Source organism: Streptopelia decaocto (assembly GCF_964273445.1).
Source record: "Streptopelia decaocto genome assembly, chromosome: 2".
In the NCBI taxonomy this organism is placed as follows: Eukaryota; Metazoa; Chordata; class Aves; order Columbiformes; family Columbidae; genus Streptopelia; species Streptopelia decaocto.
This window is the reverse complement of record NC_138655.1, coordinates 108,198,908-108,224,432: the sequence shown is the minus strand read 5'-3', so window position 1 is coordinate 108,224,432 and position 25,525 is coordinate 108,198,908. Positions and strand designations below refer to the sequence as shown.

The window sequence follows — 25,525 nt, the reverse complement described above, 5'->3', positions numbered from 1 at the left end:
GTTTCATAAATTTATTCTAGATATCTGCTACAGCTCAGAGGCCACCACTGGTCTGTTACCCATGTACAGAGGAAGCACAGAGAACTGTGGAGCTCTGCACACAGTGACGAACCCAACTCTTCTCCTGCCTTTCACAGCCATCTCTGCATAACCAATGAATAATGAAGCAAGTCTCAGTGTTAAAGATCTCCTTACATTAAAGATGCAATTTGAAAATATTGGCCAGAGATACTTTGCACAATGCCATTGACCATAATCAAGGTAGCTCTTGATTTTTTTTTTTTTTGAGGGAGGCTGAGACAAGGATGAAGAGATCAAGAAATAAGCAGACATAGAAACAAAACTATTTTCTCATTTCTACACAATTGGTCCAGGACAGGAACAGACAGCAGTGGTAGTGAAGACTTCTGTGATGTTTGTTTCCAGGTGTGACCTGTGAATAAGGAATGCTTTACAGCCAATGAAGAACACAATTTCAACTTTCAAGCAACAACTTCTGGCTATTGCAGTGGGAAGAAAGAAGGAACTAGGGTTTCCAGGCTGCACATCTTGACCTGAACTTCAACTCCTCAAACTCATTCTGCAATTTCCCAAAAGGAGAGAGTGTAAACGATAGACAAAACTCAGGCACAAGCACTCAGGGACAAGCAGAGCAAACCCGCATTATGCATGCAGAACTACTAAGGATATACCCAGCCAGTCTAATGCATCCACTTCAGAATTGTGAGCATCATCTCACAAGTCCCACTCAAGAGGATTTTATGACCTGAAGTCTTAAAGTATGACTAAGGCAATGAGCTCTGTGCTTGAGGTGTCCCACCTCATCTCTTAAGGCACATATAGGAAAAGTGCTAACTTGCATGACCTGTCAAAGTATCACTTGTTGAACAAGTTTGAGTGATGCAGGTTTTCAAATAGGGTGTGATACATCTGAAGAGCAGTATTAAATATCATAACAGCATTAGAGGAAGACCACTCAGAAAACAGACTAGGATTACACTTGTGAACTGTGGGTAATCAATAAATCAGTATAAGTAGCACAAAATCAAAACAGGCTTGTGAGTAATAAGAGGGAAATTGCAGGTAAGTAATTGGAACTTTTCAGTCCCTTTTTTCTGCTACAGCCTTGCAAGGAAAAGCAAACAAGATGGCAAAGAGCCTGCAGAGAATGGATGCAATCTCCATCAAAGCAGTGATACCACCTTTCACTCCTCTGTGATGGACTTCATCTTGGGAACAGAGAGCTAGTTTTAAAGAACAAAGCTATCAAGAACTATTGAGAAAACAGCAGGACACTGTCGTAGGTTAAAAGAGTGAGGAAATGTGAATGTTTTAAATTTCTAAAGACCTTGAAACTTTCTATGATGTTAGGGGATGGGGGATGGTGGAGGAAGAAGGCATGAAATAACAAGGATAGACTTTCAGAGTGGAAACAAAAAGGGTAATGAGGAATGATTTGTCTTTCACAAACATACAATAAATATGAAGAATTAGCTACTAAGGCAAGTCATTGGCATGTAAACAAAAGGCTTGATGCATACAGAAAGAAAAAAGGAAGAGGAAAGAGTTTCCAAATCTAGCAAAACAAATGAATGCATTTCCAATAAAATGTTACAAAGCAAAGGCAGCAATAATTAGCTTCTTTCCTTCCTCAGAGTTTATGGTCTTTTATTCCAAAGTGGTCATAATTTTCAGAGCTCATGATGATCTGCTTATTAATCACAACAGTCTAGAGGAGAAAACAATCTTGCTTCCCTTTGGTACAAACATATGTGAAAGAAGTCCTGCACTTCTGCAGTTTGACAAGTCTGCTGCAGGAAATATTCTCCTGTACTTCTTGACAGTATCAGAGAAAGAACTCTTAAGCTTTAACATTTGCACCTCATTGTCTGGATTCACAAAGAAATAATATGGTAATTCCTACTAATAAGAAAGATTAATCAGAAAATAAAACAAAGAAAGTAGTAAATGCAGCTGAACAAAAGAATTAAATAAAGAATGAAATGAGCAAAAGTGTGTCCGCTTTTGAAAGTTGTTCCTACACATCACGCTTGTATACCAATCCTCTAAAATATAAACAGAGTAATTCCGAATTCTCTTTCAATGTTAAGTCTAGGAGAGAGACCAAAATGTTGTAGTTCATACAGTAAAGGATAATGAATTCATTCCAAGCCATCTTCCTGAGATTTCAGGCACTGAATGTGATTAGAGGGAAAGAATATTTTTTAATTGAAAAGGAAATAGAAGAAAAAGGAAGCCTGGAAGAAAACTGTTGAGAGAGCTTGTAAATAACAGGGAGCAGACAAAGGCAAATGAACCATAAAGATAAACCTGGTAAATGTTTCTTCCTTTTGAGACGAACAAATTACCACTACACAAACTACTTGAATTTGAAACAAAGTAATTTTACACATTACAGATAACTAGTTAACAAGGTGAGGGTTTTTTTTTTTCTGTTTTATTGTACAATTTTTTTCGCAAGTCTTTGTCTTCATCCCAGTGAAGAATTAAACAAATGACCCCAAAACGCCCTGCGAAACCAAAGCCTTACTTTCCAGCATCTCCAAGTTCCTGGCATAAATACTGTGAAAGTGATGAACTGGACAATTATATACATGGAGTAAGTATAAGATATTGATGTGAGCAAACTCTGGAAACACGGAAATGTCCTCTACCTTTCTTTGCCATGAGTGAACATACTATTCACAATAGAAGCCAGCCCTGCTGTGAGCAGGAGGTTGGCATCAATGACCTAATTTTCAATATTCTAGTTCACCTATGCACATTGAGTACGGTTGTAGCCTGCAGGGGAGGCAGGGGGGAAACGAAGAAAAAGGAAAAAAATAAAGAAATAACGAAGTTCAAAAAAAGCATTCTAACAAGGGAAGCAAAGCTGAAATGTCACTGCAGGCATGCAGTGTTGCGATGCCCATTAAACCTGGTAGCAGAAGATCATTTCTTGTTTTGCTATGTTAGATCCTAAACCAAATGCCACATATTCGGATGTGAGAACAATAGCGTTGGGGATTATTCCTGAGGAACAGCAGACACTTCACTACATCCTCTGCAGTGCATCTCCATCACAACAGTCTGCATGGGATACATTGTGCACAGCTTATTACAGTAGGAACGCAAAAGCAAAGGGCTCAACTCAGGCAAATCAGGCACTGACTTCAGTGCCAGCCATGTACATATGCTCACAAGCACACACATTCTAGTTTCCCTTTTGTAGATGTAAATCTGGCATATGCACATTCTATGACATCTGCACATATTTCAGAACATCATTTTCTCTGAAATGGAGAGGAAAAATAATTCAGAAACATTAGTAAAGTATTTTAGTACTGAGGACTTCTTAATTGTCACTCCAAACATCAGGCATCACAACGGCAGGTGACTTGGAAAGACATGCGGATGTACATAATTTACTGGACATCAGTAATGCATGAGAGAAACACCTCAGAAGTCAAATGCAGAGGATGATGGATTTGTGCATTTGTTGCCAGATTGAGAAAAGGCTGAAACACATCACAGAGAGAACCAAAGATAGACATTTTTCCATTTCTGGGTTTTGCTTCTCAGTCAGATGGGAGCTGGGGACACACATAGCTGTTACCTTTTGCTCTGACCAGCTACAGCACCTTGTTTCTGCAACTGTCTTCAAAGTCTACACAACATGTTACAGTGCTGCACTCTGCATCGCAGCCCTGGCCAAACAGTCCCCAGAAACTTTGCAAGAGCTGTTTCCACCAAGGTATCACCAGATTATAGTTAATGATGCAACTAACACATGCAAGCCTGACAACATTTTACATGAAATACCTTCAGAGCGATCTGACTTTCCTCTGGGCTAACCACCCACCCTTGTAGCAGAGAAGCAGGTATATAAAGGCAGAGGAAAAGCAAGACAACTGAGATAATTACACCTTCTTTACCTTTCAGAAAATGTATTTTACAACCTCAAAGAAGAAATGACATAAGAGAAGAGGATGCACTACTTTCAAATGTCTACATGTTGCTGTGAAACTCTCTAGAAATATAGCACTTGGTGCTTTATAAATATTACTATTTTTGACATACGGTGAAGAGGCAGAGAAATTCAGCTCTCACTTCCAGTGTTACCAGTGGGATTAGAACGTCAGAGAACCCCCTGCTATTTCTGCAATATCTTCTCCTTTATTCCCAAGGAATCAAACCCAGTTTTGTATTCTGGAAGAAGCTTATGAAGAACCAAAGTTAATTCACTCCAACAGGAACTGACCTCAGTGATTTCCTAAATACTTTGACTCAAGACAAATTATGTAAGTCTTAAAAAAACAGGTAACCTAAAATTGTACCCCAGAAGAAATAATGAAAACTGATGAAAAAGAAAGGAAGATTATACCTCTATCACCAATGTTAAGCTGATATAGGCAGACACGCCCTTGAGTGCATCTCTTCCAGGGAGCCACGGTTGCACCGGGCTAAATATTCACAAGCATGGTCAGAGCAGAACATTCTCCAATACTGATAACTTGCTTGTCAACTCAGGCCAAGGAAACATCCTGGAGATGATCTGCCCTCTGACCATGACAAGCGAACCCTGTCTCCTGTACTGTTTCTGGTCATGAGGCATCATGGCAGCAAGGATGGTAGGAATACAGAAAAGGTGTCCTGACATCTCCATCATCCTCAACAGTTTGCACTACGTGACAATGACAGTGCTCCTCAGCACCTCCTTCCCCCCTGCACCATCTCTCTGTCACGTATAAGCTAGTAAAAATCTAACCCAAAGAAGAGACAAACAATCCTCTCAGGATGTGGTCTGCACAGTGGCCTTGACAAAAAAGCTCGAGCCAAAGGGACACAGGAAACTATGAAACACTTGCGAGATGACACATTCCCCCATGACAACAGTATAGCCTTCTCTACCTCTACAAGGCACAAAAGCAGAGAACTGGAACATCACAGAAAAAAGGACCATGCTGGCGTCTGCTGTCACTGGGGTGGCACAGGCACAGCAAGCCATCACCAGAAACAGCTTTACTGCCAGCTTAGTTTTCCTTCTTTCAACCACAGTCACCAAGATTCTTGTTTAGAGGCTCATCTGCAGCTACTCTTTGTGCAATGACAGGGCAGGTCTGGCTTCATCTCCCACCGCCCGTTCAGTAGCTGAGGTAAGAACTAACCACAGACACCACAATCCCCCGTGGGCCTTTCCCTCCTCAGACTGCAAACCCCACCTCCTGGCCCCAAGGACCTGGATAGCCCGCAATGGACTCCCCCCTCTGCCCCTGCGCAGCAGCCCGAGGACGCCAGGCCCTCTCCGCCCCTTTGCCTCTCTGGGCTCCTGCCGGCTGCGGGGATGACACCACAGGCAGGGAGCCGAGCGGCTGGAGGGTCACGGAGACCCCCCAACCCTCCTGGGACACTGTGGCCGCAGTCCCCTGCTGGGACCCCAGGCCTGGCACCAGGAGGGGGCTGGAGCCCCGGGCACACAGGGGCAGGTGCTTCAATTACAGCAGCTGGCACCCCCGTGGCTTGACCACAGCTCTGCCAGCTGCCGCAGGGTCAGATTGTGCTTGGAGAGGAGAGCCCGGTGAAGCCAGTGCCCACGTTGAGTGGGAAAAGCAAGAGGAGGTTCGGGGAACCTCTGAAAATCCCTCCACCGCACAGAAAACGGCAGCTGCCTGTCAGGAGCAGGAACAGCTCCCACACACAAGAGGAGCCCATGGAGGTGGACCCTCCCCAGTAAGAAGAGGAGCCCATGGAAGTGGATCCACCTTGAGAGAAGGACAAGCACATGGAGATGGATCCACCTCAGGCAGGGCTGCTGGGGCTCTAGAGCACCATGGTCGGGCTGCCTCCAGCACCATTGTGCCCAAAGCACTGCAGGACGATCAGGGGCTCTCAGGGACGCCCCGTACATCTGCCTCACAACAAGCGACACCACCCCTGCAGCTGGAGGTGGCATCACACCGACCTCCAGCGGGCTGGGCAAGAGGATCAGCCACTGTTGAGCCACAGGTGAGCCTGGCTTCCCACCTCCTATCCCCAGCCCTCATGCCAGGTCATATCTTCTGCCCTGAGCCTTGGGGAAGAGGAAAGGAGAGGGGCTGCCATCTTCTGGCCAGCAGCCCCAGAGCACCAGGATGAGTCCCTTGGAGTCAACTGCAGACCACAAGACTCCCTCAGAGACCATAGGAGACCAAAGGACAGTGCTGGAAACTGCCAGAGACCACACAATAACACAGGAGACCACAGGACACTGCTGGACACCACTGGAGACCAAAGGACACCGCTGAAGACCAAAGGACACCACTGAAGACTGTCGGAGACCAAAGGACACTCCCAGGAGGTGTTGAGGATGCATCTGCATTAGTTGCTAATTTTACCTTATTCCTATTTACTTCCGACACAATCAGGAGCAACTGACACACCTGCAATCAGAACTGGACCGTCTGCATCAGGGCTTCAGATAGGCAGGGCCTGATTTCTTCCAAAGATGTCTTTAGTAAACATTGCAATTCACAGGTGCAGTGTACACTCAACGCAGGAGACTTGGGACATATTTACAGGAGGCACTGGAGCACATTACTCCTTGGGGAAGAGCAACCAAGCCTCAGAACTGAAAGCAACATTACTGTGGCAATCAGGCGACTGCAGAAAAGCAGGCTGTATACACAGAAGGTTCTTCCCAAGCATAAGCAGCTCTATAGTTGTTGAAACTGGCCTGAAAGACACAGCAGGAGCTGTGCTACACCTTTTTAGCTTGAACCTCTCTGTCCTATGGTCCATCACACCCTACATGCTGGCAACAGCTTTTCTTCATGTTTCTCACCAAGCTATGCAGAAAAAAGGAGTCATCAACAGACAGTGGGAAACACAAGTATTGCCACAGTAACGCCAACTTCTATTTTGTGTAGCCTATGTAAAGCACTCATGGTATCAGAAACAGCATTGGCATTTGGTTGGGCCCAGTCACGTGCAACCATGGGTTTCCCTTATCCTTCTCTTCAACAGTTCCCAGTTACAGAGCTTGGAATGATTGGGGAGTGTTCAAGAAGGCAGAAGCTGCAGCAAGAGCCTCGGCTTCTACTGATAGGGGTTCATGTGTGTGCTCTGCACTGCAGAGACTCCCTGCACCTGGAAGGGCTTCCCTTGGCTGCTTCTGCACAGCTGTCAGAGAAGGGACCTCAGTGACATTAAGCACAATGTAATAAAATTGCATGCATTCAAGTACCAGCCACAAAGAGAGCAACCAGTGAAAGGCCATGGTGTAAGGAGAACAGTGCAAAATTATGAACAGATGAACCTCCCTTTCACTGATACCTTTGTCTCTGCGCTTCTGGAAATGCAAGGGCCACGGCCAAATGGGAAAAGGTGAAGCAACAAGAGGTGGGAAAGAGCTGCCACACAGGATCAGACTAAAAGTCATTTTGTTCCCTTTTCTGTCTGCATCAGTAACCAGGATTGAGAAGAGGAAGAGAATGAGATAAACATGTATCCTGTACATGTTGAGCCTTCCCTACCATTTATTCTCACCACTGAGTGGGCCAGAAACTTTCTGAGCTTACAGCTGAACCCAAACTGCACTGACTGATCATCAGTCTGGAATCTGCCTGCAATTTGTCCAACCCATTTTCAAACATATTTTAGTTGTTTGTCTTGACAATCACTCTGGGAACATATTGTGTGCTCAGTATTTTTCTTTAAGCCTTCTAACCATTCCTGTCACTGTTGTCAGACTTTAGCTGTCTGTAAGTTTCCATGTGAGCCAGTTCAGCTGGTTTTGCTGTAGAGACTGGATGGAGATCAGCATCTCCGGAGCATAGCTCCTGTCATTCTCTAGTAAGTGGAATGAACACTTTGCTTCTTCACATTATGTAGAATGATTTCCAACAAAAGTGAATTGGCAGAATCACTCAGGAGATCTGTGGCAGAGTGAAAATCTGAGCCTGGTTTTCTCATTTATCCTCTTTTAGAGTTATCCATACTTCACCTACCTTCTATTTCTAAATGATCTTATGTCTATACTTTCATTACTACAGCCATGTGAAATGCAGTTTGTCTACAGTGCAAACGGGTTCTGCTGTGGATAATCATAATCTCCTTAACAAGCCAAAACTGTTGTAATCTCATTATGTGTTCAGGATGCCAAGTCCTGTACTTACCGCTATGCCTGTCTTGAAAAGGAGGTAATGGACCGTCTGCGTCACATCTGCAGCATGCATTAGGTTGTGATAAGGATTTTTGTGTTTACTGTAGCCAACCTCCAGAGCTTCCACAAAGGACACCAGGGCAGAAATGGGGATCTAAGGAAAGCAGCACAGACTTAAAAACAAAATAATCACCTTTAATTGCTAGCATTTGGAAGGGAGCATTTTGGTATGAGGTCCCAAAGAGCAGTTTGTACTTTACAAATAAATAACCGACAAAAACATCTGAAACAGGCATTCAAGAGAAAGTGAATCCAGGTTATTTTCACAAACTGGCTTTCCCATCCCTAATTACATTACGGATGATTCTATTCCCACACATAAACACACACAAGTGAGTTTACTATGAAATGCCATCTGGAAGACACATGGAGTCTGAAAAGTAACAGAGAGCACTTGATTGATTGCCCCTGGAAAAATATTTCTAATTTGGCCACAAACATCTCTCTGTTCCCCTCACAACCCCATGGAATATATCTCTGCTTTGCTATTCACATTCAAGTTTTTCTAATGAAACACATCATACAGCAAGTCTGAGATACTCTACGAAGAGGAGTATCATTTATCAGGCCTCTGGCTTTTCACAGTGAAGTCCAGCCTGCCCATCCTACAGGTTTGCCATGTTTTTTTGATTCCAAGAGTAGAACTGTGCACACTCAATAAAACGTAGTTCAGAGGATTTCTATAGAGGAGAGTACACAGGTAGTGTCAGCTGCAAAACAGGCAACTGGCGACACGGGTTCTCCAGTTTCATCTGTTCAAACAGCAAATACTCTAAAGTGTTCATATTTCCATAGTTAGAAGAGGATTGCTGTTCTCCTCTTGGGTATGTAGATAGAGTTCTAACCAGTTACCTTCTTCAAATATTTCTCATCAGGCATGGGCAGTTCCCAAAGAAGTGCAGGAGCCAGATCTGTAAACCCTTTCCAGCCAAAGTAAGTGGTGACCCCAGGGAGTGGAAGTGTCAACAGCAGAAGGGACCGTGGACTGTTTGGTGGGGAGACTGACCAAGATCTGAGCGCAATGTTTCTGCCACCCAAATTTAAACCTGTTCAAAACTGGAAGTAGCATTTTATCTGCAAAACTCTGTAACAAGTCATAGAATCATAGAACAGTTTGGGTTGGAAGGGACCTTCGAAGCCCATCTAGACCAATCCCCCTGCAATGAGCAGGGACATCCATCTTCAACTAGATCAGGTTGCTCAGCGCCCCGTCCAGCCTGGCTTGGAATGTCTCCAGGGATGGGGTATCTACCACCTCTCCAAGAAACCTGTGCTAGTATTCTTCCTTGTATCTAGTCTAAATCTACCTTCTTTTAAGTTTAAAACCACTACCCCTTGTCCTATCACAACAGACCTTACTAAAAAGTCTGTCCCCATCCTTCTTGTGGGGCCCTTTTAAGTACTAAAAGGCCACAATAAGGCCTCCCTGGAGCCTTCTCTTCCCCAGGCTGAACAGCCCCAACTCTCTCAGCCTGTCCTTGCAGCAGAGCTGTTCCAGCCGTTTGATCATTTTTGTGGCCTCCTCTGGCCCCTTTCCAATAGGTCCATGTGTTAGGACCCCAGAGGCTGGACACCATACACCAGGTGGGGACTCACCAGAGTGGACTTGAGGGCAGAATCACCTCCCTCAACCTGCTGGCCAAGCTCCTTTTGATTAATTTGAATTTGAAACCAAGCTCTCTTTCTTTGCCTGCATGACTGAGAGTCTTACGTATCTCAGGAGAATTACACCATCATTCCCACAAATTTCTCACAGATTTCATGAGGAAGCCTGTTTGGAATGTCACCTACTTCATGGTGTGCCACTGCAATTAAAAGTACTCCTTAAATGATATTTGATCTTGTTCACTTGGCAAAGTGCAGTGCCCACAAGGACTTCACGTAGTGCTAAAGTTATATTTTGAATGGGAGAAAGAAGGATGAGAAGGAAGTTGAACAAAATCCAAGATGGAAGAAGACACCCATCTTCTAACTACTAACCTTGAAACGGTTGATCAGATCATAGCGGGTGAGAAGTTCATAGAAAATGAATTTCAGTGCATGATCCCCACTGGCATCATTTAGTGCAAATACATCAAAGGACCACTTGTCTACATTCTGCAAGAGTGGGTAGAAAAAGCAGTTAATATGGTCATCCCTTTTACAATGATAGTTCCATTTTTATCACTTTACATCTATAAACAGAGAATTAGAGTGGCAATGTAAAGCTTTTTTTAACTTCTTTAATTCTGTTTAACCAATGAGGAGTCAAATTTATTCACCAGTACTGTATGACTCGAATTTAAGAAGTTTCCATTTCAAACAGGTATGCTGTTTATTTATTCTAAACATAGCAATTCTCCTCACCAGAATTTTACCTGCAAAGGCTGAACCCAAAACCATAAGAATCCTGGTTTGCTTTAGTACCTGAACCATTGGGACGGCCCTATTGTGGCTGATTTTACCCTTCTATGTTCCCTACCCATGTGTTACATCTATGAAAAATAATATTCACTTTGAAGGAAACAGGAGTAACAAAGATATGCTTTTTAATTGTATTTAAGCCTCTGGATTTTGCTGTCCCTATAGAGTTTTTCAGACTTTGTGGTGTGAGCAAAGCATTCTGATGCTTCTCTGATGCTTAAAACAGAAAAAGGTGGTAACTTTTTCTGCAGTTAAAAAAAACCACAGGCACCTGTGGCCATATTTTTACCACTTACTGATCAATCAGCCAAAATACTAACTAACTAAAACTAACTTGCTATACCCAAAGAGCAACTTAGTTCCTTCTGATTTTAGTATTAAACCTGAATGGTGATTATTGCAGCTTAGATTGTCCAAAACCAGCACTACCCTAATTTTTTTGTAAAGATAAGTGAGTCCACTGGGGCTTTCAGGAAACTACAGAACAGTAGAAAATCAAAGTAATGTTACATTAAGTGCTAACTATGATATAAGAAACAACCTTTATAACAGAAGAGTAAATATCTAATTCCAGTTGGGAAAGCTTCAGTTAGCCATAAATGATATATTAATGCTGCAGTGTGGTTAGTCAGGAGACTGAGGAGGGAAAGTTCACTTCCCACCTCATAAAGCTGAAGTATAACGTATAAACCTTCTTGCAGAAGGTTGAGTTCAAATCTCAACTCTTAGGGAAGGCCATGGGAGCTGACAGCACTCATTATCGAGCAAGATAAAGCTCCTTGATCTCAGAATTGGATGTACCTGAGACCCTATGAAGCCTCCTCTCCTCCTCCTAGCAACAACAAGGAAAGGTGCAGAAGGAGTTACAGATAGAAGAATGATCTACAGATTGACCATGCAGCTGCCTCTGGCACAGGACCAGCTCTCATGCTCTCTTGCCTGCTGAGAACTTTGATGTACTTCCCACAGGGATTTATCCAAATGACTCCCCTTAAACCATATATTAAAGATGGACATCTGTACGTTGCCATTTTCCCCCACTTTCAAACTCTGTGGCAGGTTACCTCCCATTGCCTTGTGGCACTTTCACTAAGAAAGAAAGATGACCACATTTCACACACACATGTGCACAGCTGCTCTCAGTGCAGAAATGAAGGCTGGCTAAACATAATGTTGTGTACTGTTAAGGATTAGAGTTCATCTAAAAACCTGACATTTTTTTCTAGCAATACTAAAAATGTTAAATTACATTTATCTGCCAAGCTCTTAAAGCCCACTCCGTCTTTGTTGTTTGTTGTCATAATCATGTTCCAGGTAAGGACTTGACTTTGAGTCAAATGCAAATGGCAGTGATCTTCAACTGCCTTGTGGTTGGTCACCCATACATTTCGTAGGTACAGGATTTCTTACATTCTGAACAAGACCAATTTAATTTGGTACCAGGTCTCTCCAGTATGGGCTGATCTTGACAACCTTGCTACTTGCACAGTGTTGATTACACGCTGCTGAGTGTGCCTCTTGTGGAAGTACAGTCCATGAAGAAGTTAATTTAGTGAGTGAATAACAAAGATGCAGCTCTGCGGCCACCTGTGCCAGTAAATCACTTGCTTGCTGAGCAGCTGATTTTACAAGCTGTGTGGAGCTCACACACTGAAGGTAGGATCGAGCTGCTTCAGAGATTTGTGGCCCAAGTCACAGAAGAGCAATCATAAATTGCAGCTTTTCAACACTGTCAGTAGGCATCGGAGAGACAGAACAACCAAGAGAGGAAAAAGTTCCACCAAGAAAACTGAAGCCCTTGAGCAGACTTAGAAAATGGCCAAGAAAAACAATGCCCAAAGCATCCACTCAGTTAATTTTAAGTGTTTTCCTGTTCTTTCAGTGTTTTTATTTTGTAATTATTTAGTCAATGAAGCAAATTAATTTAACATTAGCATGTATATAATAATTTATCTTGGGTCTTATGGCATTGAAAATAATGTCTCAACTATGCTGCAATTTAGTTCACTGGAAGGCAATCTTTTCTTCTTCTTCTTATCTTCTAAAAATAAAAGGGCTTTGTTTCTAATGAGCTTTGTTTCTAAAAGAGCTAATGTTGTGCTCTTACAGCAGATAAAATCTACCAAATTGTGAAACTGCAGAACAGTACATCAGAATTGTTCTTTTGCACAAAATAATGGTCAACCAGATAGATGATGAGTTTCACAGTAGAGCTATTTAGATCTTAGTGAGGGAGAAATCCTTGCTTTTGTCAAGTCCACAGAAGTTATGCTATTGACAATGATCACAGCAGCAACATTGTACCCTGAACAACTAGCGGGGAAATCCTCTTAACACAAACATGAAAGTGTCACAGCTGGCTTAGAGGCTTGCAGCAACACCAGTAATGCTTTGAAAATGAGTGGATTTTATGACCTTAAAAAAAATTCTAACACAGAAGTGACCCTTATACCAGGGAGAAATCTAAAGAGAGGCAGAGCTTCACAGATGTCTTGTGATGAAGGAGAAATACTGTTTTTTCTCCCTAAGGAAAGCAGGAGAATTGAGGGATGGGAAACTTTCTGTACTACACACATCTCTGGGTTGCTGGCCCTGTAGCCTCAGCTGGAGCGTCATAAGCTGCTCTAATGCCACATACACCCACTGCGGTGTAATTGCAGATAGATCCAAGGTGTCTTACTTCTCAGTTCTGTGTCCTTATTAGCTGGCTACTACTCCACTTCTTGGGGGAATCTAGAGAAGAAGTGAAACACCAATTCTTCCTAAATGCTCAATTTCATGTCTGTCTGTCCTTAACCTCGGAGACTTGGTTTGTTTTTTAAGCCAACGAGCAGATTCAGGGATAGATGTTATTTTGCTCAGCATTACTGGAAGGTCTGACTTTTTGTAGCCATAGACAAGCAGGAGTCCATGCTGCAGATACTGTGAGTACAGGTTCTGTGTTCAATCCCTGTGTATTAGCTAGCCCAGAAAATATTGCCGTGACAGCACGGGCATCAGAACAGGCTGAAAAATTCACTTCTAAAGCAGGTAGCTACTTCAGAACCTAGTTAATATGAAGTTCTGTCTCTAGGACTATGCTGCTGAACAGCAGATCACCACAACTTACTGGGTAAATTAACATACTCATTCAAACGTCTGTATGAATGCTATGTATGGTCACTATTCAAATGAGAGACAAGGCTGATCATCCCTTTTGTGGCAACAGGTCTTGCATAATCACGCCCATGTCATGCAGAAAGGCAATAGGCTACTGCCGTAGAAAAATCAGTATCCAATATATATGGAAAGAGATTATGTTAAAAAAAAAATAACTTCTCACCCACTAAAAAAATGAGAGAGAGGTTATGCACCTAGGACTTGCACTGCTACCACGCCCTCTGCATTTTTTGCAGAAACTGCAGTATTTCACTGTTTTATTAAAACAAACCTGATTTTGCCAAGCTGATTCCACAGCTTTGTGTTACTCAGTGCAGATGTCCCGTTGGCCACAGCAGCACAAAGCAGAGCACATAGTTAAAAGACAAGCTGGTTTTGATTCCATGTCATGTCAATCCTTGTCCTTATCACCATGACTCTGATTACAGCAATCCAGAACTGCTGAAGAGATGTGTGTGGTACACTCCTACACCCTTTTCCATGCCTAAACCATCAGCTCATTTTACAGAGCATGTCAAGCAGTCAGGTAGTTGTAAGGTTTTTTTACTTGGCTTTACTGGACTGAAGCAAGGAACAAAATGTACTATATTCCATTCAGGTAAACAGAAATTTAAGAAGTAGTATTATTTCAAAGACAGAGGACTTCTTCAAATCATGTAACTCCCATTTCAACCACATCCACTACCAACCCCAAGGCCATCCAGGCAAAGACGTGTTCTCAAAATAGTTTTGGAAAAAAATACACCCTAGAGTGCACAGTGGCCAAGCAGGCGTTATTTCACCCTGAGCAAAATTAGTCAATGCTTTTGTTGTCATTGAGATGTTTTAATTTATTCAAGCATGATCAGTTCTCTTCATGACCCTTAATTATTTAAGAACATCAAAAGAGGAGATGCATTCTGTAAAGTTCAAGTCAGTTGAGAGTAGATGATGGGTCTTGGAGGAACTCAGGAGAAGAGGTACCGTCATAGCTATGTTCCCTCATAAGGTGGCTATGGGGTATAGTTCTAAAAGAACAAAGACTTCAGATCCCATTTGCAGGAGTGAAGCTAACAGTCGTCAGCCTGCAGTTGGAAAAAGGTGTGGATGGATGCTTTGATTCTGTACGTGAAAACAAAAAGGATTCGGTATCCTAACTGTAGGTCCTTCCAGTGTGGAGTAGAGCAGAAAGATTGCTTCATAAGCTTTACACGTCATGTCTCTGTCTATTGCCCCACACTACTGTCTTTTTTTCACCATTGCATGTCATGGTTGAACTATATGCAACATGAAATCTGCAAAGTTGCTGTGTAGGTAGTAGGTTGCTAACTTGTGTTTGGAGTCCTGACAATTCCTGCCTAAGACAGGAATCTTGCAATTGTTCCATGGACTGAACCTTTTTTTTTTTTCCCCCCAGACTATTTCTGACTAATCAGTTTTCCTCTGAAACCTCAAAACTCGTAAAAGTATCATTATTCCTAAACTGATTGTCACCTTGAAGACCTGGAGCTAAACAATACAAGAAATTCCCTTCTCTCACAGCAACTGTTCCTTGTACTTCTCCATGTCTGTTCATCTGTGTTTTCTTTTCTTCACTGTGGGAGGTTGTGATTGATTCCGGCATGTAACTAAATCCTGAGTTTAATCACTGTCATCTAGAACAGCGCTGTAACCTTCACAACCTGAAAATGGACATAGCCTTGAACTCCATTCTTTCCTTTAATGAAAAGACACTCTCTTAAGCCAGTAAACGATTAATGTATGTGAACCAAACTAAATACTGGAGGGAAGGAAAGGGCAAGTACTAAGACCCCTTTACCAAGTCAAATATTGCAGTGTTATCTTGATGCTTTGCACAGAACCACCCCCAACACCTTTTTATTTGGATTACCTTTAGCACTCCAATTACAGCTGGTGGGTAGCTCAAACCGACCATATTTGAAGTCCGTCTGTACATTCTACCAAGATAAAATAGATAAGGTAATACATAAATAGAATTAAACAAAACAAACCAACCAACCAAAAATCATAAAGAAATAGACCATTACAGGAGACCTTATGTAGCCCAGGAAACTCTAACTGCAGTTTCAGGTTTTTTCTTATTTCTTGCTGCTAACTTGCACAATATTCTCTATACTATTCTTACCGTACAACCTAACTTGAGGCTATACACTCCCCAGTATCTCGTAGAACCTGCCAATATCAGGTCTTCATCAGAGGGAAAGGCTACACTCAAAAAAATGTTCGCCATTTTCCACTGCTGACAAAACTACTGCTCTTTCAGTTCCCTCAGTCCTTGCTGGTCCACATGCAAGCTAATTCTGAATGTACTCCAGAAATCATTTGTTGTCGTCAATGAATCAAATCCAGTTTTGTACAGCTGTTACTTTTGTCTGCATTTTTATAAGATTGGTATAAAATCTTTTGGGTTTTCGCCATGTGTGTGTGTTTGAGGGAGAGAGAGAGAGAATAGGGCAATAATCAACATCTGCAACCATACTAAGGAAAGCACTGAAGTATGTACCAGATTTTAAACTTGTTTGCAGGCCACACTGTGTTTAACAGGCTTGGTGAGTGCAAAAACACTGTCATAGTTAAAATGCCTTTCCACAGGTCACCCATTTTTGCACCTAGGCAACCCTCCATCTAAAAGGAGATGATGGAAAGTTCTGTCCTCCCATCTGAAATGATCCAGTGTGAAGCCTTCCTTCTATTCCTTTTTTCTTTGTCATGTTCTGCACTCAGACCCGAAAAAAAAGTCTGCCTCCTTTGGACAATTAAATTCACCCATTCCCCAAATTACAGAATTTCTTACCCCCTCCTCCCTGCAGTCAGGAGCTCCATCGCCTTAAGTGACAATTCAGAGACTCTCTGCCTTAGCTCAGGACAGCCACAACCCTCCTCTCCGGTGCCATACCGTATCTGAACACTCCCTCCTTTGGGCCACAGTAATTCAGCTCAGCTGGAAAACAGCTTCCTGCAGCCATTTACTTTCTTGTTGAGCAAGTCTCCCACTGAGAGTTAGCGTTAATTCAAACTTAGGGGAACCCTTTTCCAAGGAGAAATTACAGGTTTAGTCTTATCACAATTTGCTGCCACTCTTAACAAATGTACCGTAACTGTGTTACACAGATAGAGAAAAATCAGCTAAAGACGTGCCAGAGGAGGCTTCCGTGTGTCTGCCTGGCTTGTGGTCCATTGTCTGATAAGCCCAGCCTTCTGCTGGCAAGACGTCACTGCAGTTCTGATGAGCAGTGAAAGGTGCTCTGCTCTTCCATTCCTGACTTGAGTTTTGCTGAAGAGACCTGGGACCTGCTGTCTTGCACGCTGCCTAAAGTCTGCTGACAGTTCCACATGCCAGCCCTCCTTCTAGCTTGACAAAAGAAAGTCAGTGAAGAGTGGTTACTTGATAACAAAAGGTAAGATTGGAAGTGAGTCCAAATTGAAAGAAAAGGGTTCAGAAAGTGAAATCAGTTTTATCAGTAGGTTCTGATGTAAATCACAACAGACAAGGCTGAGAGGACTCAATGGCATTTTTGAAATCCTCCCTGAGCTCCAAAGTTTTCATATCAGTCTTGGTCTACAGTTCATTCCAGTAATACTACGATACAGGATTTTCTTCTGTTTCTTAGCAGTTCCTCATAAAAAATAATAGACCACGGAGAGGAGGCCTGGTCTGACCAAATTTTAAAATCTGTCATTCTTGACCTAGGGCTATGCAAAGGTGCATGTTCTCTGTCAAAATTATTCCAGCCGTGCTATTACATCTGGTTTTTACTAAGAAAAGATCAGTGTGTGCTGTTTCAGGCTGCAATCTATTACTTAATCCCAGGTTTTGAGCTGCGATCCAGATCTGTGCAGAAGCATCATTAGAAGCATATTAAAGTATTTTTCATTCAATCGAGTCATCTCCTAGTTTTTTGAGGTCTTCTGGCCTAAAGTGCTCTCCTCCATCTCCTGTCACTGTGTCATCACATATCTGGGCAGCTACTACAACAATGTAATTACATGCTCCTTTACCTTTCCACAAATATCCCAGCTTGTACTGCATGGACAATACTCCTGAAACGTGGTTTTTCCTCTGTCCTTTTGAGCATCATCCCCATTTGCCGCGTGAAGGTGGAAGCCAACCAGTCCCGGACCTCTGAGGGCACAGAGTCAGACTGGATGTCACTGAGCTCATCTTCTGTGTCCAGTAAACGCCTAGAAGGGAGAGGAAGATGGGTAAACAGACTCCCTTGGAGAGCATTGCAACATTATTAACAAAAAAGAAATTAATGTATATTGTAATGAAAGCAGTTGTTGAAAGTGTTTAGTTTGTCAGCCCTAATAGAACACAATTGTACAAGTCTTCAACAGATTGTTTATTTTCTTGTACAGTTAAATGTCAGATTGTGAAACTCACTACAAGGCCGACAAACAAGAAGTTTCAGTCTTTGAAGCACAACTACGTAATCATCCACTGACTTCTCATCTTGAGTTCAATAATATTCCTGATTCATCTGCCCTTCAGAGCTCATTTATGGTCATGTCTAACTTCCCAGTTAGTATCCTCTCTTTTCCCATTCTGGTCATCTGAGGTAACTCCACAAGTTCATTTAGCGCTGGGGAAATTACACGTAACAGAGAGGGGAACTCTTCTGCAACATGTTAGCAGTCTACCTCTATAATGACCTGGAGTAATTTTTTTAAATTTTATTTTAAAGACTTCATACAAGTGAAAATATTTAACACTGTGCAAAAGGAACAGAGGAGTAGGAATTCAGAAACCTTCAGAAAAAGTGGGACACCATCATTATGAAAACATTTCTCCAAGAGAATATATACTACATTTATGATGGCTTTTGATCTCCTCACCTGCCCCACAAAACTTAAAGAAGCTTTTAGATCAAGGACTGAAGATCTGCTCTACACAGAATACAATATTTGAATGATTAAAAACAATGTCTGTAAGTAATAAATCTTGGCTAAAACAACCTTCCCAACTTACGTATAAATTACAATTTCATGTCATTGGAAGAGTACTGATGTCTGTAGTTAACTCACCTGGTTTCGTCAATGTATACTGACTCAAGAACAGTTGCAGCATATTCCAAATTCTTCTTTAAGTCTACAACTGAAGCTTCCCCTCTCTCTAACTGCTTTACCAAGGACCGTAACCTAGAGAAAATGAAAACAGAAATCTGATCAGTACAAAGAGATATAGGTTTGAGAGTGAGCATCAGTTCAAAACTGGATCCGGCATGAGACTTAGCATACGTGATTGGCAGGTGAAAATTTTTGGAAGTCTATGAGGTTCTTTAAGCTATATAAAAGAAACCAACAAAAATCACTTTTCAAAGGTTAGGCACAATGATGCCAGGCAAACATCACAATATATTTAGGCTCAAATAAGTCTGCAAGTTATGGCTGTCCCCTATTTATACTGACGTAAGTTAAAATGGAAATCACTTGGAATTTAATACAGGAGCTAGGAGAGGGCAATTTCATTCCAGCTATAAGAAAGGAAGTAATTTCTTGAGTAGTATCTGCTAGCAAATGTCAGCCATTTATGATGACTGGTGTACACACATGCAAAATTTTATTAGAGTATATTTAGAAATACCATTGCAGAACTACTATACAAGGTTAGGAATTGCTATAATTTTCATTAGATCAAGAGGTCACCCTTATACTGGAAAAATGGGCTGATTCCAATGGGATGAAGTTCAACAAGGCCAAGTGCCGGGTGCTGCACTTTGGTCACAACAAACCCCTGCAGTGCTCCAGGCTGGACACAGAGTGGCTGGAGAGCAGTCAGGCAGAAAGGGACCTGGGGGGACTAATTGACAGGAAGCTCAACATGAGCCATCAGTGTGCCCAGGTGGCCAAGAAGGCCAATGGTATCCTGTCCTGTATCAAAAATAGTGTGGTCAGCGGGACAAGGGAAGCGATCCTCCCCCTGTACTCTGCATTGGTGAGGCCACACCTGGAGTATTGTGTTCAATTCTGGGCCCCTCAGTTCAGGAAAGACATTGAAGTGCTGGAGCAGGTCCAGAGAAGAGCAACACGACTGGGGAAGGGACTTGAACACAAGACCTATGGGGAGAGGGAGCCGGGGTTGTTTAGTCTGGAGAAGAGGAGGCTTAGAGGTGACCTCATCACTCTCTATAACTACCTGAAGGGAAGTTATAGCCAGGTGGGGATTGGTCTCTTCTCCCAGGCAGTCAGCAATAGGACAAGGGGGCATGGGCTTAAAATCTGCCAGGGGAAATTTAGGCTGGATATTAGAAAGAAATTCTTTACGGACAGAGTGATCAGGCATTGGAACGGCCTGCCCAGGGAGGTGGTGGACTCACCGTCCCTGGAGTTTTTTAAACTGAGATTGGACATGGCACTTAGTGCCATGATCTAGTAAATGGACTGAAGTTGGACCAAGGGTTGGACTTGATGATCTCTGAGGTCTTTTCCAACCCAGTCGATTCCGTGATTCTGTGATCTATATTAAACAGAATTCATGGAAGTTTTTTTATCAGGTTATTATTATTATCAGGAGGTGGAACAGACTTTCTAAAAACAGAAATTCATGCAGAAGGTGTCTCTTTCATCAAAGACAATTAATATATTTGTGCAATTTTCTTTTGTCTTTTCCTCTCCTTCACTCCACTTTCTGTTGCAAATTAGAAAAACAAAAAAGGGAAGAAAGAGGAGAAGAAAATGTAAATGTAAAGAGTAAAATCTAAATATTTTAAACAATCCATGAATATACATGCTTGCAATTAGAAGAATAAAATTATCATTCCTTTAAAAGGACAGTGGGACAAAGATTTGACACGTTGAAATGTTTTTGTGAATGTCTTAATCCTTGTTAAACAGCAGTTAAATAGACATTCAGATATACATTTAATAGTGTAGCAGAAATCACAAATTGTAAATTTGTCCTGTTCAAGATGCAAAAATGTAGAGGAGCAGTCATGTCATCTAAAATTTTTCTTCTATGTAGGACTACTCTTCCTCCACAAGGTAATTCAGAGCCAGAGCTCAATACAGGTGCCTGCTCGCACTTTATTAAATGTAGTGGGAGCCCAACCTTCTACAATAGACATGTACATGAAGTTCTTGAAATAACTTGAGTATCTGTATTCCCTTGCTAGCACAGTGCCTCTGTGGCACCAGTGTTTTCAGGAGAAATCAAGTCTCTGTAGGGCTGTATTTCATGGCAGAGCTGAGGAGCAGTCAGTCTGCCTGTGTGCACTGCACCACTAGCTCTTTCCAGTTAGGTTTCCTTCCCCCACTTCCCCACATAAACAGTGAGGTTGCAGAGAACAAAAATCATAAAAAAATATCGCTTATTCCTCTGGCTAGGTCACATAAATGCCACTCCTACTGACAGCAGTACTGCTGATGCACAGCTACATATTTATCTTTACAAAGAATCTTGAGCAAGGTGTGGACCCTCAGTCTCCAGGATTAACTCATCTGCTTGTTGGCAGTTGCAAAACAAAAGTATTATTCAATACCTCATTCCTGGTGTGAGAATTGACATGAGAAGGTCAGTGACATACAGATACACTGAATGCAATTCTTCTCATCTCTGTAAGGCAGGTGGAGAGGATCCAACTATGCCAGCACATTTCCCTCAAACCCTGGAACCCAGCTCAGGGAATCCATGGAGCAACCACAGCTCCATGGACAAGAAACAAAGGGTCGGTGCTCCCATACCCCTCTTCTGTGTAACCACGCCACCAGGTGTGAGCAGTAAACATGTTGTGTTTGATGAGTAGAGCTAGGAGAGATGCTCCCCCAGCCTTCAGGTTGATTCCAGCTTTGGGCAGCACACGTGTAAGATGAATTCACTTCCTCCCTAGAGTCAAACAATTGATCCCTTCTACGCATTCCCAACTTTCCTTGCCAATGCAGAAGGGGAGTAATAGGAAAAAAAAGAACAACTTTCACATCCAAACAGCAAGCATTGGCTCATATGCCTCCTCCTTCCTTCATTCCATCTACGAGCAGTCCAGAGGGACCCTTTAACTAGTTACCAGAAACACTGTTTGTACACAAGCCACAGGAGTTAATATTGCAAGAAGAACGTTATCTTTGGCTCCTCCTGACTTTTATTTCATTGATTTAAGTACCCAGCAGCTCTGTGCCACAAGTCATTCAAAATTCATGTTCAGTAATAGCACAGTGAGTAACAGTTGCTTCATGGCACCAACATTCATCATCGAAGAAGATTATGCAGAGTACTGTGTGCATCAATCATTTGGAAAAACAGAAGTACAGTTGTTATAATAAAAGCTTGTCACACGATCAGCCACTCTCGTGAAAAAAAATTACATTGTCTTTGCCTTACCATCTATTATCTATAACTATTTCTGAGTCATTGAGTCACAGCAGCTGTTGCTAGTTACCTTTACTAAGTAAGAGCCCAACTATAATTTGTCTTTAATGCATTCCATGTATCTCTGTTTTTTTGAAGTAGCCTTAAATGCAACCATAAAGTTAAGGCTAGGCTGTCCCACTGAAAGACATTCAGGCAAATTTATTAGCTGAAAAATACTGTTTTGGAGTGGCTGAAGTAATTCCAGAATTCCATCAAATTCACCAAACTATTCTGACTGAAATAAAAACATCTCTGCAAAATTTTAACATGTTTTATTTTTAGGAGCTTGTATTAAAGCAATGGAAGCAGACAGCAAGATGCTGACTTTCCATGTTTACCCCGTAGACCAGTCACTGCAGCAAGGGAGTAGGATTCAGTCACATGTACCACATCACACAAAAATGCTGAGTGTGTCAGGCTACCCACTAAAAGAAACAACCTGATACAATTATCACAGTCAATTTAAGGAACCCAGTTCATCATTTACTTTCTTTTATTTTAACTGTCTGTTTTCCACAAACAAAATGCTTTTTTTCAACCAAAGCATGTTTTGTTCTGTTCTAAAAAAATTATTATAGACTGACCCAACCTAAATTTTCACTGTGTTTTTTTTTTTTTTCCTTCTTTTCCTTTCAACTTCAGAACTAAAAATTTGCACAGATCTACCAGACACAGTTCCAGTAGGTCCCAGTGAGCTAGTTGGAGGAGCCAATTCCTGTGCACAAGGAGATCCCAGGCCAGAAGGGAGGTATTAACCATTTCTAATGTTAAGCTGTTTTAAGCCCATGGCACATGCTACAAGTGAGCCAGGCTGCAGGTCAGCCAAGAGTTTCTCAGATTACGGTCATCAGCACAGCACTTACCAAGAACTGGTTTGTCACAGAATATTAGCTCTAAATCCAGTTGTTTAATTATGTTAAGACACAGCTAATGCCTTTCTTAATGAGATTTCCAAGGGAAGCTATTCCTCTGGCCTGCAAATTCTCTGTGAACATGTGCCAAATATTACAGGAAAACATCTGAGAACCTTTGTTCTATGCACAGTTATTTCACATTTTAGTCCTTGGAATAATCCCTTGACTGCCCGAAGGAAAAGCCTAGTCCTGAACTATCCTATGTATTTTCATTTCCTCCGACCCCACAGGGAGCTCAAGTAGGTGTGAAATCTTGGAAAAGCCCTAAGAGCATCTGCAAACACTCCCACTGAATTCAGCAGAGCAATACATTTCTGTAAAGCAGATGGGTTGTGTCCTCAGTGAAGGTAAGAAGTTGTCCAAAGCCATGCTCTGGGTCTTTTTACTGTTTTCCTAAAGTACCAGCTATTGTAAGATTCAGGGAGACAGAAAACAAATTACTAGAAACTGGGCAAGTGAACTCAGCCCGTGATATTACGCAGCTCAGACCCAAAGCCACTCTAGATCCAAGCTGAATAACAGGAAAAAGTGAAGCTGTTTAAAGCATGTTCTTGAAATGTAGAATTTCTGAGTAACCGCTTCAAGCATTCTCCTCTCTGTTATAAATAAAACAGTATCTGTGTACAAATATTTATCTCCTTAGCTAGAGGGCTTGCTTTTATACTGTCTTTATTTTTTTTTTAAATAGCATTACATATCACTGCAGAGAAGATTAACACCACTGTAGTCTGGGTACCAGTCAGCTTCAATTAACATGCAAAGCACACTTATTGTCTGAATACTTGGGGCAAGCTCCTTCTACTGGTGCAAAGTCTACAAAGCTGCATGGCTGGTCTCAACATTTCTTTTCAAAGCTTTATGATTGTGACTCACCACACATTTTCAACAGTACAACTCAATCCTTTCCTCCAAGAATCACTCTCATACCATTGGGCCAGTTGAGGAAAAATCTATTTTGAATACACATGCAAAATTTAAAAAAAAAAATGTACCATCATTACAGATTACCAATGATTTAATATTTATCCCTGCTTTACTCTTGATATTAACAGCTAAATAGTTTGATATTGACAGCTGAACCTGATTAATGTTTTTTTCAACGACAGCCTACCACCTGACAGGTGAAGTGTGTAGAAAGCAGAGGGATTTTTTTTATTATAGCTAGGAAAAGAGGGCAAGCACAGCACTGCTAGATCTGGCTATGTACTCTCTTGAGACAATGTTCTTTCATCAATCATCACTAATTCTTTGAGAGCAAAAGCTATTCACAAGTCTCTGCTAAGTCTGATACAAGTTTAAGAAATCTTGCAGTTGAATTTCTTATCAAAACTGAGCCCTGTCGATGTAGCAAAGGTGCTCATAAGCAAGGGGAACCCTGGTCTGAAGTGATTGCTGCTTGGGCTCTTTCAACACACACTCAAACTGGAGATCTCAGGGCTCAGGAACGGAGGGAATCATCTGTGATACGCCAATCCTAAAGAACAGCTCAGTGGAAGAAAGGACTTGTACCCTAGACCAGAAAATCCTCATGAGTGAATTATTTGCTGGGGTTGTGAGTTCAAAAGTTTGCTACAGATATGGTTTGGAAGAAATTATTCCAAGTTTCCTTTCTCATATCTGAGGAGGAGGAGGAGAAGAAGGTACATGTCGTCCACATAACACCAAAAAAGGCTTTTCATTTATCTTTCTGTAAACTATGAAAATGTTCTGGAAAACTCGATTTGAACAACATTAGAACTTCTACCCTCACTGATAATGACACAGTTGGCTGAAATGAGTTCCCAGCTTCCTGCTGCAACAGCCCAAGAAAAGATGTCTCATTCTCACTTCCTTTCAAAGATGTTTGTAGTTCATACACACAAACCAACCTTTTCACAACTCTTTAGTCATTCCACAGCTACACCTATACATGAGAATGTCCCTTCTCTACTCCTTCGTGAGAGTTTTACTGATGTACCAAGAACATACGGTACAAGAAAGTTTTGTACAGAGAACCAAATTTTATAGACACTTGACAAAAATGGGTATATATAGCAACAAAACATCAGGCTTCATATCCTGAATGCTGGTTTCATATACCAGGAAAGACTCTGTTCCTGCTACTCCTCAAGTTTCCAAAGCTTTATCAACTTTTAAAACCTCCTTTCAAAGTTTCCTTAAGCAGACAATATCCCATTGCATTCAGTGTAATTCTGACACTACACTCCATGACCAAACAGTTTGGGGGTTCCCTGTAAGCCTAAAGGATCCTGTAAAACTTTCTGTAAGAAATCAGGTTTGCTCTCATGGACTCTCCCTATTCATGTAAAGTACCTTTGTGCTGTTCAGGTGCTTCAGTCTGAAATGTCCCCAGCTTTCAATGGAAGTGGGCATAGTTGTAGAAGGTGTTGCAACTGTGTATTAGGTAACAATGCAATCTGCCACGTCCATATAAGAAATCATCTCTAATAAATGTTGACATGATTAATGCTTAGATACACATTTTTTTCCCCCCAATGTTGCCAG

General features: G+C 41.9%; 1 protein-coding gene across 2 annotated transcripts in view; it reads right to left on the bottom strand.

Annotated features, from left to right (window-relative positions):
• PDE1C (phosphodiesterase 1C) overlaps positions 1 to 25,525 on the bottom strand; it is a 345,637-nt gene that overhangs the window by 88,126 nt on the left and 231,986 nt on the right. For both annotated transcript variants that reach the window (XM_082044788.1, XM_082044787.1), the window contains exons 4-8: positions 18,788 to 18,901; positions 17,762 to 17,944; positions 15,633 to 15,699; positions 10,181 to 10,297; positions 8,154 to 8,294 (exon numbers count right to left, since the gene is read on the bottom strand). In XM_082044788.1, coding sequence (XP_081900914.1) covers positions 8,154 to 8,294; positions 10,181 to 10,297; positions 15,633 to 15,699; positions 17,762 to 17,944; positions 18,788 to 18,901 — 622 coding nt within the window. The remainder of the gene's footprint in view (positions 1 to 8,153; positions 8,295 to 10,180; positions 10,298 to 15,632; positions 15,700 to 17,761; positions 17,945 to 18,787; positions 18,902 to 25,525) is intronic.